Here is a 19,275-nt window from a genome sequence, read left to right as displayed (position 1 = left end):
TTTCCCTAACCTTAACCACATGGTTTCCCTCCCTAAACCTAACCATTTTCTTTCCTTTTTGCTGCCAGAAAGACATTGCCATGTCACAATTTTTGATCCTGAAAACACTGCAGTGTCACAATTATGGAGGTGTTATTGTGAGACTGCATTGCAGATCAATGTATAGTAGCTATTAAACATTTTGGTATAAGACTTGGTTGAAGAATAATAGGAAGAAGAGGAAAGATAAAGAAGAAATGCAGGAGGAAATACAAAGTGTCCAATGGAATGAGAGAGAGGAAAATAAAGAGGTAAAGAGGGGGGGAGGAAAGAATGCTAGAAAGAAGAATGACAAATGAAGACGAGGTGCTGAAGGAGGAAGAAGAGAGACAAAGATGAGGAAAGAATAGTGTAGAATGAAAAAGAAAAGGAAGGGAGAAGGAGATGATGGTGGGGAATTGGTAAATGGGGGATAAACAAGGACAGTGCGGTTTGAGGAGTTTGTAGAAAGAGATGGAGTGGGGATGAGGGAAGGAAAGGAGGGAGGGGAGTGTGGGGGAGGACAAGGGGAGAGATAAACGACAGGAGATCATGAAGGGAAGCCGGACTTCGAGACTTGTTAAAAATTCATATGACTCAATGACAATAGGAAAGGAAGAGGCGTCGCCACAGCAACGGGAGGAAAGGGATTCTTCAGTAGGGCCAGATGGGGAGCACAGAAGAGGAAAGGAAGGGAGAGAAAGAAATAAGATGAATTAAGGAGAAGACAGATGGAGAAAAAGAGAATAAGTGAGGAGAGGAGGAGAGGAACTGAAACAAGGAGAGGAGAGGTGTGATAAAAGGAAGGAAAAGGTAGATTAGCATGAGGTGTCACCTTAGCAACGAGAAGAGAGGGAGGGACGCTTCAGGAAGAAGACATATGGATGAAAGGAGGATGAGGAAATATGAAGCATGACAGGAGAATAAAAAAGAGGCTGTAAAAGTGGAGGACAGGGACAGACATGGGTGAGGAGGTAGATGTGGTGAGGGGAGGAGAAAGAAAATCTTTTGAGACCAAACAATGAAACTGAAATGAAACAATGAAGCAGAGTGGAGAAAATGAGATGGAGCGGTGGTACAGAGGAGAGAGAGAGAGTTTAAGAGTCATCAAGTCTTTCTCTTCATCTGCTGCTTTATCTCTGTAATTGATCAAGTCTTTTCCCATCAGCCCCCTGGCCTATCCACTGCACACACACACACTCACAGGTAGTTAATAAACTGCAACACATGGTGTGACTGAATGATCTGAGTACACCACTGGTGCTTTTATTGTGTTGTTACACCAGTGACATATTGAAGTAGCACAATAGGAGGGTGAGATATGGGTGAAAGGTACGATTTCCCTTCCCTGTCTGTGGCTGTCAGTTTCAAGGCCACTACTTCCCACTGAAGATGTGAATCTTTAAAAAGAAGGCTTGGTCATTTCCTAAATCCACTGGCCACTGCAGTTATTAACAAACATTGCTCTAACAGGAGAACACTATGCATTTGTTGGGGACTATTTTTAGTGGCGAATTTATCTTCATTTCATGCTCTAGTGAGTATTTGGAGCAGTGGAAGCGTGTTCATGATAATGAAGGAATGTCACCCAGTGCAACACTGTGACTCACTGTGATGTGTTTTTAATAGTTTCTGGACAACAGTGGAGCTCTGTGGCTCAGAGGAAAATAATCTACAGCATCGTTCATTTATCGGTATGAAGTTGCATCTTTTTATGGGATTTGCTGAAAATAGGAGAAATATCAGCAGATGTGTTGCCCTGCTGCTGAACGTGACTGAAATCTGGAAACAAAATTCCAGTTTAAAACTAAACTCCCTCCTTTCTCTCTGTCTCTGTGTGTGTGCTTGCTCCTGGCTTCAGCCTGAGCTGAACAGTAGGTCATTGGTTCAACCACATACAAAATGCATCAGCCTACCTTTAACCCCAGATTCCAGCTACGTCCTCTTTCACTTAGAGTTTCGCTCAGTCTGAAAGCAGAGTTATACATTTTAGAGTTTCTGACAGTGAAGGGAGACCACTGAACATAGCAGTTATTATCAACTCACTGAGGTGAATCTATTTCCTGTGTTTTTCAATGATTACAACTGGAAGTTGAGTTGTGGCACTACTTTTACCATAATTGATGTTAGTGGTAAGTCTGAGTCTCATTCAGTACAGTGAGTGCAGTTAATCTATTTCTTGATTTAGAATCAGCATTTCCTGCTTCTGATTGAAAAATGAACTAGAGGAAGTACATATTTAATTCATTTTCTAACAGGTTAGCTAATCATGTGCCTGGTGCTTTAGTTTAATCTTTTTCTTGATGCTCATGCCCCACTATCCCTCTGCTAAAAATGTGACATTTTACAACACTCAGACATGTTGTAGTTTGTCCCAACAGTAGAGGCTTGTTGTTATAAACAGTGGAAACTGAAATGCCAATATCAGCGGCACTTGTCAAGTGAAGGCTTTTTGTGCATAGGCCAGAACCTTGTAACATAAAATTATGTTTGTTATATGCTGTAGTAATGTGCTTTATATCAGTTCTCTTTGTCCACTTTCACTGTCATTTGAGTTGTGTGTGGGTCCATTTGGCCACTAAATCCAGTAAATCAAGGATCACGTAGTTCACAACGACCTAAGTGTTAATGCTGTGGTAGCATTTTTGAATCACAGAAGCGCCCTTGTCGGTGCTCGTGGTGATGACTTTAATATGTGCCCCATCAATGACTCCAGTATGTTTAAGGAAACTGGTGAGTTGTGTATTTGTAGCTAGTTTTTTGCAAATTAACAGTGAGTGGTGTGTAAATGAACAAATAGGTGCATTATCGGTGGAGTTGTAAGAGCAATCGAGGTCTCATTTATAACAGCCAAAACTGTCAACTTTGAGACTCACATCATCGCTGTTGCTGCACCTGCTTTGTTAATAAAAAGTGTAGCGCTAAAGATGCAATGACTGCAGTTTCAGGGCACACAGCATGCGCTCTTCCTTTTCTTGGAGCAATTGTATCTTGCACAAGATCTGTCACAAAAACTGTATATTTTAACAAGCTCAGCATCATTAAGTGTAAGTAAAACATCTCTCCTCTGGATCCTACACTTTGGTGGAGTTAGGAATGATTTCCTAAGATAAGAATGCTAATATATTGCTCTTCTATTCCTAAAAGCAGGACCAAAACTGCTTCATTCTGAGAATTTTTGGCCAGTTAGGGATGGGTTCCTGCTCTCGGGTGCTTGATAAATGTGGGCCCGGGTGACTGACTTGGCCAGTAATGGATAGCCTACCTCTTCATAGTGAAAACACTTTGGATTCTTTGGCCATATGTTCAGGATCGTTGTCTTGTTGAATGATGAAATGTCGTTGAGTGAGTTCTGATGCATTTCTCTGAATCTGGTAGAGAGCATTCATCATGGGCAGTGAACTCATCAATACATGCCAATGTGCACTGGCTTTGTTCCAGGACTCTACCGCTTTCTTTATATATGTTTTTTTAAACATCAACCTGGCCTTTGTGTTTTTGAGGCTCACCAGAAGTTTGGTTCATCTGAAGTTTTGATCATGAAGTCTTCTCTTGATTGTTGACAAGGAAGCATGCCTGCCTACATCCTGAAGAGCATTCTTGAAACCACTGATTTAGACAAACCAACTACCTGCCTCTCTGTGAAAGAGTTTTGCTCATCATTTACATGGTCACCTCTTTACATCCCATATTGATAGATACTCTGAGCCACGTGTGAGCTTTTCATGTTTGAAATGATGCTGAAACAGCACGCAGATGTCCGAGAAACTTTAGTAGCCAAGCGCTCAGTTACAGGTATGTGCCAAAAAATTAGAATATCGAGGGAAACTCCATTTATTTCAATAATTTGTTTCAAAAAGTGAAACTTGTATGTTATATTAGTTCACTGCACACAAAGTGAAATATTTCAAGCCTTTATTTGTTTCAATTTTGATGATTATGGATTAAAGACAAAAAAAACCCAAATCCAGTATTTCACAAAATTAGAATATCATGACAAAGTTCAACATTGTAGGCTCCCTGTGTCCCAATCTAGTCAGCTAATTAATGCAAAACACCTGCAAAGGTTTCCTCAGCCTTGAAAAAGTATATTAACAGAGTGTTAAGAGGAACGGAAGAATGTGGCCAGAAAAGGTGCACAAGTGACAGGGATGACCGCAGCCTTGAGAGGATTGTCAAGCAAGGGCGATTCCGAAATCTGGGGGAGCTTCATAAGGAGTGGACTGAGGCTGGGGTCAGTGCATCAAGAACCACCACATACAGACGTCTGCATGACATGGGCTACAGCTGTAGAATTCCATGCGTCAAGCCACTCCTGAACCAAAAACAACGTCAGAAGCGTCTGTGCTGGGCTAAGGAGAAACAGTACTGGTCTATTGCCCAGTGGTCCCAAGTCCTGTTTTCAGATGAAAGCATAGTCTGCATTTCATTTGGAAATCAAGGTCCCAGAGTCTGGAGGAAGACCGGAGAGGCACAAAAGTCAAGCTGCTTAAAGTCCAGTGTGAAGTTTCCACAGTCAGTGATGGTTTGGGGAGCCATGTCATCTGCTGGTGTGGATCCATTGTCTTTTATCAAGTCCACAGTCAACGCAGCTGTCTACCAGGAAATTTTAGAGCACTTCATGCTTCCCGCTGCCGAGCTGAAGATTTTATTTTCCAGCAGGATTTGGCACCTGCCCACACAGCCAAAATTACCAGTACCTGGTTTAATAGCCATGGAATAACTGTACTTGATTGGCCGGCAAACTCACCTGACTTAAACCCCATTGAAAATCTATGGGGTATTGTCAAGAGGAAGATGAGGGAACACAGACCACGAAATGCAGACAAGCTGAAGGCCAATCAAAGCAACTTGGGCTACCATAACACCTCAACTGTGTCAAAGGCTGATCGCCTCCATGCCACGCCTCCTTGATGTAGTAATTAATGCAAAAGGAGGCCCAACAAAGTACTGAGGACATAATACAGTACATTAACACACTTTTCAGAAGGCCAACATGTGTTTAAGATCCTTTTTTTTATTGGTCACATGAAATATTCTAATTTTGTGAAATTAGAACCCTTGCGATTTGATGTAAACCTACTAAAATTAAAACACAGATCTTGAATAACAATAATTATGTAACTATCCAAATCTTACAATGTAGACTATGCACAATAACAGCCCCCTTTTTTACCTGTTTGGTTTCCTGGCTGTCTGCACTCAGGTACTGGGGTTTAGATCTCCTGCCAAGCTATGACCTTCCAGCCTTACCCCTCTGAACTTATCTGCCTGGTCAGACTGTTACTAGCTTCCGACCTGTCGGCTTGTACAATATATCTGATTTTAGAAAATGCCTCTTTCTTCTACCTGCTCTGTGTGTGTTCCTGCATTTGCATCCTCTATCATGTTGTAAAAAAAGAAGGTGATAAAGCCAAAACTAAAAATCATAGTGCATTAGTTCTTTGTATTGCTGTGCAACATAAGAGCAAATTAAGGACAGAATTAACATGTATTTACATTTTTAAATAACAGAATACTGTTTCTATTACAGCACCAGCAATAAGGCAGCAAGGTAATAAAATCTCCCTGGAAACAAATCTGAAATTCTAAAGGACTAACAATAATATTGAGTGTGTTTACTGCACATGGACACCAGTATCCCGGTTTTAATCATATTCTGCATATGGTGTTTACATGGAAAACAGATATCTGGTCGTGCATATCCCTCTATACATGATAACTAGTAACCAGGTCAGTGATTTGTTCTAGGAGAACGTTTCAGCCTCCTCAGCTGTGTCAGGCCCTATCAATATGAATATGTTATAATTAGGAAAACATTTGGTATTTAGGCCTACATGTAATTGTTTTCCTTAATGAAAAAGACTGAGGATAATGATGATAACCTTTCAGCAACTCCTGGAGTTGATGTTTCGCCTATCGGAGGCTCAGTGAGCACTGGACAGGGAAAGCCAGTGTCAACTCTGAGTGAATGGTCACCAAGCAGGTCATCTAGTATTCTGAAGAATTTGAAAGTTGCTGGATTACACCCACTTCACTTGTGTTGATGTTTGGCCAAGCAGTAATTTATATTCAAGATTTTATACCATGATGAGACTCATTCCGCTGTAGCTGTGTGTTGGGAAACTGGTGTCCCTTAATTTGTCCACTGCAGATTTGAAGAGGTCAGCATTTCTGTGCTTTCTCCCATCTAAATGGTTTTATTACTGAAAGACAAAATTCTATATTTTCATTGCTCCCAAAACAGAACACAGAATTTATAATAATTTTGATTATATTTCAAATTATTTTCTTTGCTTTTCAGTCTAAATGGATCACATATTAACTCTTATCTTTATCAGTTTATCTAGTTTAGTTTACTGCACACAAGTAAAAATTTGTTTGCGTGATCTAATTTGTTTAATTAAATGAGTCATTATGACCTGGTGACAAATAAGAGTATGTTTGAATCTATCTCCATCATGTCTCCTTGACCTCTCAGTAAGAAACATTTCACAATTTACTGCTTTGCTTTTTTGAGTGGCAAAATTCTAGGGACACGGTTTTTTTATTTATGTGCATCAGATGTATTATGCTCACTCTGCTGTTTTGGGATAAACCTCTGACAGATTATAGAGGGTTGTGAATCCAGGTCCGCAGACTGACAGAGATAACAGGGTATCACAGAGACACACAGAGCATCAACAGGTATTTTTTCCCATCAACAACGCATTTACTGACTCAGTGATGCTCTGCTGTTATGAGTCAACAAATGAGATCAAGGGGTCACTGGATTTTTGCAGGTTTCTTTATATACTTTTATGATTTTTATAGAAGTCTTTTTGTCTGTGGTAAGTGTAAAATACCTGGCAGTGTGTGGCTAGATGAGCTTTTATGGTCTCATTCAGAAAGAAAGTGGAAGGTCAAAAGATCACTGTGTGTGTGTATTACACAGTGAAAGGAGAACGTGCTGGTTGTTCTTTTTCTTTCTATAATGTGAGTGACTCTCCACAGTCGCTTAAGTGAGATTTATGCGGCCTGTTGAAAAGCCTCTTAGGAGGGTTTAGAAATGAATACACAAAAACCATTGAGGAAAAGAAGCCTTCAAAGACTTTAAACAGAACATTATTTAAATAGATTTTTAACCCAGAGCCCTTTAGATAGAAGAGTTGCGACATTGAGGGGTCAAAACGGCAGTGGGCCATGCGACTCATGTAGCTTCAAATAGTTCCAAACTGCTAATTCAGATCTATTTTTTTCTGTTTTCTGTAGGGAAGAGTGTGATTTATCAGCAAATTACTACTTTTAATGACCTGAACAGCCTTGCAAACTAATTGTTTTGTTGTTCTAGATAGCTCAGCTAATTTAGCTAGTTAGCTTGGTGACTAATCTATTAAAGTCTCACAGTCAAAAGGTTGTAAAACATTTTTTGACACATGTTGCTAACTTAAAATGTCACAAGTATAATTATTGCTATTGATTTCAACTTCATACTTTAGAAGCAGCTGAGTAGCCAAGTCAGTGAAACTCTATGGCGCTGCCATGATTTGCTTTGACTGAATTATCACTTTACTGTCTGTTAGTTGTTTATTTGACTCTGGTACAGTGGCTCTTAATGTGTATGGACAATGTTCCTCCATAAGGCAACGAGTAGATGTGTTTTCTCCATGTCCCATAGAGGGCTGCTGTCCACACAGCTTTTTGCATTAGCAAAAATCAGAGAGAAGGTGTTCGGAATGAGTTGTCTGGTGTTTAGTAGCTCCTCTCTGGTGAAGGTAATCCTGGATGGGTTTATTCAGACTATTTTCTAACTGTCAGTGACTGTAGCTGTGAGCGCCACTGAGGTTTTAAATGGAGGCAGTTGAAAAATCTATACGTATATGACTAGAGGGGAGATGATGCTGTCCTGAGGCAGAAACCAGTTGAAAGCAGATCCATCATACTCTCCGGTCAAGTTAAAAGCTTCAGCTGCACTGGACTGATATCTGATTTTCAAATTTGTATCAACAGGTTCAGGTCCCTCTGGAGGGACGGAGACCTACATACAGAGGGTATGCTTCATTAAAAAAAATAAATAAATAAAGGCTCCACTGAGAACCTGTACACCTGAAACAAAATGTGGAAAATACAGAGTTGATTAAAATGTTAACCATGATTGAAACTTTCATCATTTTACTTTTTACAAGATGTATAAAATTTGTTCAGTTATGGGGAATATTAATCAATGTTATCACACATACCCAATCTCATTTGATTCATGTTTATCAAGGGAGGCCATGTCATCCTGAAAGGTTTTGTTTCGGGAGTGTGAAAACTGGCACATGGCCATTAATTCGGCCCATGCTCCTACAAGGACTATCCTTCATGCACTTTATGATCAGTTATTTACATATCCTAATTTTAAGACTATGTACAGTACACAGTAATGTGCAAACTAACTGGAGTCGGAGGTTGTTAAGATTATATGTAGCCCATAAAGCAGCAGTGCCATAAATACTAGGCAAACAAGATTTTAAAAAATCACATTTAAGGATATACTGTATTTACAAAATACTGATCACTGACCTTAACATCTCAATAGGTAAAATCATTTGAATTTCACATTTTTAGATTGTGGTTATTCAACTAAACATTGATTAATTAAGTAAATCTTAGCAAATAGTCACTGGGGTTAACAATGTGTGTGTTTATTCTGTCTTGTGCGATTATTAATGGGTTTTATTATTTAGGTTTTAGAGTGTTGATCAGACACAAAATATTTCAAATTTTTGAAATTAATATTGGCTTTAAATGATAAATGTTTTTTTAATTTGTTTCTCCTTTTTCAGAATTAATCAACAATATAATCAATAGGTTAAGTGGCATTAAAAAGTTATCTTTAGGTGTAGCCCTCAAGTGCTTTTTTGTCCTCTTAGAGCAATTATGGATACTGTAGCTTATCTAAATTTAATTTAAATGTACAGTAGAGACCTCAAAGCATTCCTGTTTATGAAAAGAAATCTAATCCAGAAATCTCTAGAAAAATGTTTTGTTTTGCCCACACAAATGATTAAACAAATGCCACCGGTGTACAGTGTACTGTTGGATAATTTGCTTTATATTAATAACTGTAGATTTTCTAGTTAATCCAGTTTGTCTATGCATCTTTTTATTCAGAAATGTTTTGACAGTATCTGCACTGACACTGACAGTGCATTAGTAAGTGACTTTTCCACTGAGATGCCGCAGTCATATCTATGTAGGATCATTGCTTTATAATGACAATGACTGCACGCACAACTAATGCACTACACACACATGGAGAAGGTCTTGTGCATTGACACAAACCTTTTGGTTTAAGTGTGAGAAATGTTTCCGCTGACACTTTATCGGTTTTTCCACAGTGCTGAGGAGAATATTGAATTTTTTTTATCAAGTGCAAGGACAAATTCTGCATGGAGGCCATGCTCAATATAATACACAGAGAGTGTGTATGGGAGAGATGTCCACTTTACTGTCACACAGGCACACCGAGATAGAGGTACTTTTATGCCGGTCCACTCAGAGGTGACAGTTTGTACAGCTGGACCAAACACCATTACACAGTGATCACAGAGTATCTGCAGGATTAAAGTTCAGCCGTCCACACTGTGAGTGTGTCTTGTCCTTTGGGACGCCTACAGACCGGTGACAGCAACAGCTCCAACATGTGTGGTGTGGTCGACTTAGAAGCCAGTTGTTACGTAACCTAATGAAGCACAGCTTGTGCCCCATCGGGTTAGGTAAACACATCCATTGTGTTTATTAATGGATTTACACTTGTTTTTGCCCATTAACTAAAAGCCCTGTGAACTTTGCATTGCAGGTGCTCATTTTCCAACATGTATTTAAAGTTCCTTCCCTCAGACAGCCACTGTTTTCAGATCAATCAGTTTCCAGATTTTAAAAACTTGCTGCTGAGAAATCATATCACAGTCAAGATAAAGTCATTGTTGTTTTGTTCTTTTATAAATGCAGACTGAATAGTCTGCACTGCACCGCCAGGCAACAATAACCGAACTCTGACAGGAATAAAAGGAGACTTAACGTTCATTGTGATGGATTAGGTAATTTGCAGTGAATTTCTAGTCTACACAAGTTGATTTACACATCAAATGAATGAGACAGTGAATGTAAGAGAAACCAATAAAAAATAAAATGCATGACAAGGGAAATTTTTGGCAGTACTGAATGTTTGGCTTTGTGCAGCAAATTTTACTTTGGTCACAGTCTGATTGTGCGCATTTCCACTGCACCTCAACAGCAGAATGAACTGTGCCGACTCGGCCGCGGCAGTCTGACCGTGTTGTCACAGTAAACTGACATGAAGTCATGGGGCCAACAGTATGTGCTAATGTGATTGGCAGGTTAAAAGACATATACATCTAGGTTAAACCCAGGCTAAATTTCATTGAAAAGTGAAAGATCTTTATATGACTATGGTTGCATGAATCAGAATTGTCTGCGAGTTCTCTAGCTGACAGAGTATGTCCCATGTTCTACCTGTAAGACCTTTGTTTTAATGCCTTTGATCATCATTTGCGATGTGGAAATATCAGACATTTCACAGTCAAAGTAGTTCAGTCCAGTAATAAAACCCTAAGGCACCACAGAGCATCTCCCTTGTAAGACTTCTAACAGTGCTGTCAACTGGAGTGCCCATCACAGTGGATGGAAACACAGGATGTATTACAACAGCCCGATTGGAGAGCAAATCCTCCAAACTCCATTCCTCAAAAATGCGTCTTCAGAAACCACTGAGTTATCACACCAACATTCAGACAGGTTTTTTATAAAGGCTAAGATCTACTTTTATTGTTTTCTTGTCTTTCAGGTTTATGAGCAGGATGACCTGTCAGAGCAGATGGCCAGTCTAGAAGGTCTGATGAAGCAGCTCAATGCCATTACCGGCTCCGCCTTCTAACCTGACCCCAGCCCGGCCCAGCCCTCAGCCACGGGCCAGTCTGAAACCTTTCTTCAAGTCTTGATGTCACCTGCTTTTCATTCGCTAAGAGCGGCAACAGGTCAATCTAGGTTTGAAGATGCATCTGTAGAACTCCTGTCTGTGCTGGGTCGAGACTGTTTGGGTTCTGCTGGTCTTGGCTAGTATCTACTCTTTTGGACCAGGACAGTATACAAGGGAATTAAACACTACAGCAGCACAGCATTAACTCCAAGAACAGGACAAGGGTTTAGGGGCTTCTGTAGGAGGTCAAACTGAAACCCGTCTAGACCCTTCAACCTCAAAAACAAAACTAGAAAAACCCAATGCCGAGCAGCTTGACCTGATGAAGCAGGGGGAAGGGATTATCACAGAAAAGACAGCATTATAAAATCCCTCCTGTTTCTCTTATTCATGGTATTATTAGCATCCACCTCCGCTGAGTTCTCCACAACTCAGTTACTGTGACTGTACCTCACTTATTTTTCATGATCGCAGATGGAAGTATTCCTTTTGTCTCTTTTTTTTTTTTGACAGGGTAGGAACTTTGTGCAGTAACAGGATGTGTATATGGTTTGAAAAGGCTACCAGAACCTACAGTATGAAATAGGAAACACATCCTCAGCCACCAAAGTTTCACTAAAACATTATTTTCCTTCCCGGGATTGGAGGATGACTTTTGCAGTGACACGAGGTGATCCTCTTATTGCATATCTAATTTTCCTCAGTATCCTTCTTTTTGAAACAAAACAATATGATTTCAATGAACCAGCCATCACTCATAACCCATGCTGCCCCTCCACCTCTGGATCCTGAGGTTTAACATAAGATAAAGTGATAAAAAAAAAGTGATTTTGGCCAGAGAGAAGCAAGTATGAGACCGGTTTGAACCATCTGGATCTGGATCCAGCTGAATCTACTCTACAGGACCATATAGAAACCTCTCTAGACTTCCACAGGCTGTTGCTGTTCTTAACCAAGCCTTTACTCTCCCAAACCCAGACAAACTCCAGTCCTTACCTACGAGGACTTGTGTCGTTGCCAAATCTCATCTTGGAAAGCTTACTGTAACTTTCATTGCTGTTGCTCCTTGTTCAAGTCTCTCTCTCTCTGTCCCAAACATGGACTGGAAGTCAATGAGCTGATGATCTCTATGGGACTAATGTTAGAGGAAGCCTGGATTTGGATTGGTAGGTGATTGGTCCTTTTTTCACAATTTGTCACATTCCACTATGTGTACATCACATTCAGTACATTCTCACTCCTGGTTTGGTGGAGTACTGAAAATTGACAAAAGGCAGTGTTGGCTTTTGGGATACCTCTTCACTGAGATGAGGTTAAAGTAAAAAAAAAAAAATTTACCCCACCAAAACACACACAAGACGCAAAAGACAGAAGTTTATCTTAATAGATAACTAAAGTGCAGTCTTGATCAAGGTCTCAATTTTAAAATTACTAAATGCATCATCTTGTTTTCCTAAAGAAAGTGAGTGTGTTACTTTGATACAAAAAGATCATGAAGACAGGATCTTGAAGAAACTGGATCTAACATAGGGTATCCTGTATTTAAATAGCAAATATTGCTGGATTCTCTTTACATAAAAAACACCCCTTTAGAAATGGATTACAGTTTAGCAGACCAGGGACCCAAGGCTTTAAGGGTGACTTCAGTTTCATGAATCAATGAAAAGACGGAGACACACAAAACAACCACAAGGAGAAGCAAAACAGCTGCAAAGAGACACAAAATGACTACAGAGAGACTCAAAATGAGTATAGAGAGACTCCATAGGACTACACAGGCACAAAACAGCCAGAGAGAGTGTAGTCTGGGGGATCCTATGTAGGAGCGGTAGGAGGGAGCCTTTTCCATGTTTGTGCTCAGGAGCCTGGGGTGTCATAATCCATCCATCACCCCCCGTCACTCCAATCAAATGAAATGGGAATGAATGGAAAATTTGGCATTAATGTGATAGAACAGTCAGCTCTCAAGTAGATGTTACAACAACAGGATTAAGAATTGTTATTTTTATTATTATCATTATTATTGAGATTAGAAATGATAGTGAGGCAGCCGATTATGATATCTCTGTTTTTTAACTGCACCGTTTCAGTTTGTGTTAGACTCAAGGTGAGTGTGCTGTATTCAGGCCTGCTTGTGATGAATCCATATTTATTTTTCATGAGATAAACACACATGTACCTCTGTCAGACATAAAAGCCCACATGGGTAAACTGCAAAATCGCCAGCTTCACTTTGAGTTTACATCAGGTGGTTCAGTTTTTATACAAAAATATGAAAAAAAATAGATGCAATAAACAACACAAAGAATGCATTATCAACAAAGTATATTTTTACATTTGCTGTCCTGTCAGATTTTTTTTTAATGAACAGCCTTTGAACTGGTATACAGATTGTTTTCCATGTCATTCTTAGTTTTATTACAAGCAGACTTTTAAAAGTGGAATGAAGGACTTGAACCTGTGAGGTATTTGGTTCCAGGGTGACCTCTGTAAGATGAGGTCAATCAGGACAACGATGTGGAGAGCAACTGCCTTTCAGCTTTTTAAAACAATTTGATTTGTATTGACAGTGGGAAAGAAAAAAAAATCTAAATTTCTTTTTTGTTACACTTTATGAAAGCGTTTGCTGCTTTCTGATAGAAAATACATTTGTGAAATGCTGCAGTAACACAAAACTAGCTACACTGTAAAAGAAATCAGTGGTTCTAGATCAACAAAAATGTTTGGGTTTTTTTGGACAATTTAAGTGATTGGGCGAAGATCTCTTTTTATATTAGTGCTACGACTGTTTTGTCAAAATATGAACAGTTTTACAAAATTCCTAAATCAAGACATAATTTAGCATAAGTGCTATTACTTCCCTCATTTTAAGGGGAAAAAACACTGCAGAAAGGTAGGAACTTAAAATGATTCATTAATGAAATGAGGGAACAAAACAGGCCATCTTTATGCACCATATTTAACTGGACGTTTTTTTTTTGTTTTTTTTTTTAAAGAGTGCAGAAATGTAGAAACTTAAAACCCACCCCAGTCATTATATTGTAGTTTACAGAATTTTATCTTTCTGTGATGAATGGAAGAAGCCTGAGGGAGGGAGACAGTGTAGGCAGAGAAGGTGAATTGATATTCGGAGGTGGTTTGCATGCGTGAGCCAGGGCACGGAGGAATGAGGCGGCGAATTCATTATAACGCCATTTCAAATATTATGATTCAAGCTCACGCTCGCTGGGCCGTTACAAATGGAAAGAAAAGTCCCGGGGATGGAGGGGATGGAAAGGTAACATCTCTGCAGAATGACTGTTGGGATGAAAGGTGAACAAGAGCAGGCAGGCGGACTGTGAGGGGATCAAACTCATCAGCCTGTTGTGGGAGATACATCCAGCCTGAGCCGAGTGCATTCATGCACTTTTCTTCTCCTCCTCCAGAACAGAGCTACAGACAGATGGAATGATACAAGGCTGCTGGGCAAGACTGAAATCTGATTTGAGGAAAATCTGATTTTAACAGTAAATGCTAAATTAAATGGCCTGTTGACACAAGAAGGTTCTCCACTTGACTGTCAAGAGAGTTAAATGATCGTAGTGGGGACTTTACACATTTTCACCCATTAATTTTACAAATCATCCTTCAGTTCTTAGATTGATTTCCTTCCTTCCAGGCAGCCATTCATTCAGTTGTATGAAAATCAAACTGCAGAGACTTGAAACTTGGCCTGGTTCCAGACCTTTGAATCACTGCCCACAACTCATTATTTCCTAGCTTTGTAAGCAGGATTAAGAATGGGGAGGTCATCTTTCTGTGTCAGAGCCATGAACATAGAGACAAAAAAAAATGTTTTCAATTGCAATGATATCAAGTAGCTCTTAAATAGTTATTTCTTTGAACCTCGTGGCTGACCTGGGCCTTTCTGTGCAGAGTTAGCATGTTTTCCCTGTGCCTGCATGGGTTCTCTCCGGGTACTCTGGCTTCCTCCCACAGTCCAGAGACATGCAGTCTGGATTGCTTGGTGACTTTAAATTGCCCGTAGGTGTGGTTATCTGTCTCCAAGTGTCAGCCCTGTGATAGACTGGCGACTTGTCCAGGGTGTACCACACCTCTCCCCCAGTGTTGGCTGGGATTGGCTCCAGCCTCCTATGACCCTCTACAGGATAATCAATATAGATATTGAATGGCTGGATGACCTGAAGACAATGGGTGCCTGGAAGGAGGGCAATCAATCTAAAAAGTGATGGAAGATCTTGAAAATGATCAGGATTGCTGGAAAGTTCAAAACATTTAGATGTGGTGAGTTAAACATGGAACACCATCATGGCCCTTTGATTTTGGTGTTTAGATGAGGCATTTGATGACAGTGAGAAGCCAGGCTGTGCCTAAAAATATTTTTAAGCTGCACAGTAACATTTATTTGGTTGATTAAATCTGTCAGTGGATGGCATTTCCCTGCAGCTATCAAGAATTCACCCGCTAACATTTAATGTTTTATTTGTCAGAACACCTTTGTCCTCACAAGTTAGTTTTTTTTTACATTAGATATTCTACATGGCTTTATTTTTTGTTTTCCTGTATTTAGCCACTTTACACGAAACCTTTGTGAAATATTAAAATGTGCTTTGTGTGATGCTAACGAACGCCTCCTGCACAGTCAACACACAGGGAACAGATGAGACGATCTGCTCTGCTGAGGGCTTTTCCCAAAAGCGCCTGATTCCTTTTAAAGAGTGACTTCAAACACGACTGCTTCTTTTACTTCAGTGGCACCGATGAAGAATTTTAACAGCTGCCTGGAAACAAAGACACATCAGGCTTGCAAAAATTAGTGATGAGAGGGATCGTCCTCTACCTGAAATATCACACAAAACAGCCAAATATGTTAGTCCCAGTTGGCTCACGCAGTGACTCACACTGTAGGAAAACATCCAGACTAACAAGTCATTTAGTCTCTGATTTAACCTAAGAGACAACACAGGCTTTCAGTCTGTTAAGTGAAACTGTTTCACTACTTCTTCTCAGTTCATTTTGCCTTATTTCAAGATTCACAGTGTGTCTAAATAACTCTAAATGGGTCAGAATGATGCAGATCAGTGCACCACAAATAAGAAATGACACTGAAAAGAAGCTGATTTGTATTGAACGGAAATTAAGTAGTGCCAGATCGATTTGTTTAAAGAAAAAAGATTTTTGCAGTTGCAGGGAAAATACTATGTTTGATTACCCAGAATAATTACATTAAATTGATCTTAATTTAAGTTAGCAAGTGAAAAATATTCTGCATACTCTTTGAATACCAACAGGAGTAGAACAATAGAGATCTGGATTTTTGTTTCATTGCCAACTTTATGGTACAAGCGTAACGTAACATAACATTGTCAAGAATAAATGCATGTTGCAAGTTCGTGATTTTGATAATGGGCTGAAACATCCAACATCACCGATATGGCTCCTTAACTGATCCCAGGACAGAAACAGAGCAATCACCATCCTGATATGAAACAGCACCTCTTAAAGATAACACTGACACACAGTTAACTTCATCACTCACTGAGAGTATAGTACAACATTTCCAGTTTCATTTTGTCAGCTGTGAACCCAAAATCTGACCATATGTAAAGGGAACCATCAGGATCTAAAAGGAAATTATAAATACAACACTTTGAGGGGCACATATATGCATTGTTTATTTATTTTAGTTAACCTCTGCACACTGAACCTTGCACCAAACCTATCATCTCTGTCTCAATACAAAGGCTCCCCTTCAGTTAGATGGTTTTTGTTGGCTCTACATGTGTACTTTACTGTGGAGAAAAACGTTAGTGCAGCAGATCTGCATTGCAGAAAGCTGCTTTTTTTACAGTGTACAGTTCCACTAGAGTAGTAGTAACTTTTTATAATCAAATTAAATTATTAATATTATTACTTTATTTTGAGTGTTCTTGAAAACTATTATTTATAACCATGTGATAATATTTCTTCCAATGTAAATTTAGATTAGCAAAGAACAAAATGAAAAAGAGGAATGAAGCGCCATCAAGTTTTTTTCTTTGAGTTTATTGCCTTAAAAGGTTTCGGTATTTTTTTTTAATAATGTAGAAAAATTATATATATTTCTTAATGAAACTTTTATGTCACATATTAATGGCTCGCCACCAGATTTGGTCTTTCTGTGGCCACGCTGTCACCACGATTTTCTATTTGTTTTCAGTCTAAACTCTGTAGTTTAATCTCATCTATGCAGTTTTACTTTCTAACTATAACCTTTACATAATGACAGATGCATTCCTAGGGCTTGTGATGTTGTGAAGCCAGCAGTTTTATGTTAAACACCTCATCTGCCACCTTGTGCTAGGAGATCATAATTTGGCCAAAGAGGGCAGAGCCTGGGTGGATCTGAGGTGTAGGTAATAATAGTAGAATCTCCACAATCAAATTAAATCTCCATTTCCTTAAGTGCATCCACGTTTCCATCATTTGCGTCGTTTCCTTGTTTCTTAGTCCCGGCCATGTAAGATGTGAGGAACAAGGGAAGACTAACTGAGGAAACAAAGAGTTAAGACACGAGATGTCCTTTCCTCCAATTCATCATCTGAAGTGTCCAATTGCCAACTGATTTCCGATAAAGTGGTGTATCAGCCCATAAAAGACTTATGCGAAGGATGCTCTCTGTGTATCCTCGCTCATGGCTCCTCCAGCAGCCTCCTCACTCCTTGATCCTCCATCCTCAAAAAAGGAATAAGGGCTTTGCGGTGCTCTTCAAGATGGTACAACTTCTAGTTAGAGCAAGGATCAAGGAACGAGAAACAGCAGAATAAGAGAACTGGGCTTTACCCTAAGTTAGCCTATTTGTCAAGGGTAATGCAATTGACAGGAGGTACCGTTTTGCAAAGTATTTTTGGTGTGCTTTGGTGATGCTCTGACATCTGAAATTTGACAGCAAGGTCTTCTCAAAGCAACTTTAACTGCAAGAGTTGTAAATTGTGGCAACCACCGTTTGTTATATACAGTAAATTACTAGAATTTCCCCTTGTGGACTAATAAGGTATTATCTATCTGTGTAAAAATTATTTAAGGCTCCTAAGGGAACAATAAACGAACTTATGTCTGCACTAAAGCTGAACCAGTTGGTTTACATATGGACAGTCCCATTTTAAAAAGTCTATTATCAAAAAATATTGACCTATAAATAACTGTCTGAGATATGTACTGCAACATGTTGTGACAAGTTAAAAACAAACCTGGCAAACAATATAATGTCACAATATAATGTATAACTGTTCTGTATGACCTCATACAAATCTCTTCTGCATCAATATTTCTTCTCTTATCTGCAGACTAATACACTGTGTTTTTAGTTAGTTAAGGGTCAGAAAATGATGAATGTTCAGGCATCTGAGAATCCTTGAATGCATCATCATAAAGAGGCTTTTAAAACAGTACCTGCTCTCAGCTGCATTACAATGCAATGACAATATATTTGTGGCCAGAACTGTTAAATCGCTTCCTAGAAGATAGGAAATCACTGTACAAACTGATGGAAATAAAGTAAAATGTGATTTGAAGGTAATGGACTAAAAGCTGCACAAATACCGGGAGGGTACATTTAAAAACATCTCATCTTCTGTCGGTAAAGTTCCTGTGAACTCATCCTGTGGTGACTGTGTGAAACTCAGAAAAGCCATCCAGACTTGATAAGGTGCAAACTAGGGAGGCTCGGCTCCTGTATTTCAAAGGGAAACCCAACTTCATTAATTTCTTTCTTTGGGCGCTTCACTCCTGTGTGGGAACCACTGAGGATCAAAAAAGGGACAAATTATATGCTAAAGAAAAAAAAATAATAATATAAAAAAAGAAGAAGAAGAAGAAAAAAAAGTGAAGTTGATCAGGGATGTGCTGACTTTGACAGTGGCCTGATGTTGGTGTGAAATTGACTCTTGTCAGCTCCAGTACAGACAGTTTCAGGCCGACAGCTAACAAAAAGAAAATAATGGCGTAGAAAAAAAGAAATAGAAAATGATTTGGACTTCATCTCATCGAGGTGAAAGGGGCCAAATTAAAACGGCCCTTATCGCCCCTCACACAGACAATTACTTCATTTCCAGAACATCATTGTTCGACAGACAAGCTGACAGATGGATGGCTCAGAATAAATACAGGTTTGCTTCATCCTTTTAAAAAAAAAAAGTCCAATCCTAGAGTCGTTATAACCAAACTAGCTTAGTCACTGCAATATTTAAGAGTGTACATTTTGTTCAGTCAGATGATGGGGGGGGGGAAATGGTGATGAGGATGATGACATACAC

The 19,275-nt window shown here is 39.3% G+C and overlaps 1 protein-coding gene across 1 annotated transcript in view; it reads left to right on the top strand.

Moving 5' to 3' along the window:
• Positions 1-13,943, top strand: part of dcc (DCC netrin 1 receptor) — a 270,121-nt gene extending 256,178 nt beyond the window's left edge. The window contains exon 30 of the mRNA XM_020601173.1: positions 10,850-13,943. Coding sequence (XP_020456829.1) covers positions 10,850-10,939 — 90 coding nt within the window. The 3' untranslated portion in view covers positions 10,940-13,943. The remainder of the gene's footprint in view (positions 1-10,849) is intronic.
• The last annotated feature ends 5,332 nt before the right edge of the window (positions 13,944-19,275 follow it).

The sequence above is a fragment of the Monopterus albus genome, unplaced genomic scaffold, assembly GCF_001952655.1.
Source record: "Monopterus albus unplaced genomic scaffold, M_albus_1.0 scaffold50.1, whole genome shotgun sequence".
NCBI lineage: Eukaryota > Metazoa > Chordata > Actinopteri > Synbranchiformes > Synbranchidae > Monopterus > Monopterus albus.
Note: the sequence above shows the minus strand (reverse complement) of the source record. Positions and strands in the feature narration are given on the sequence as shown.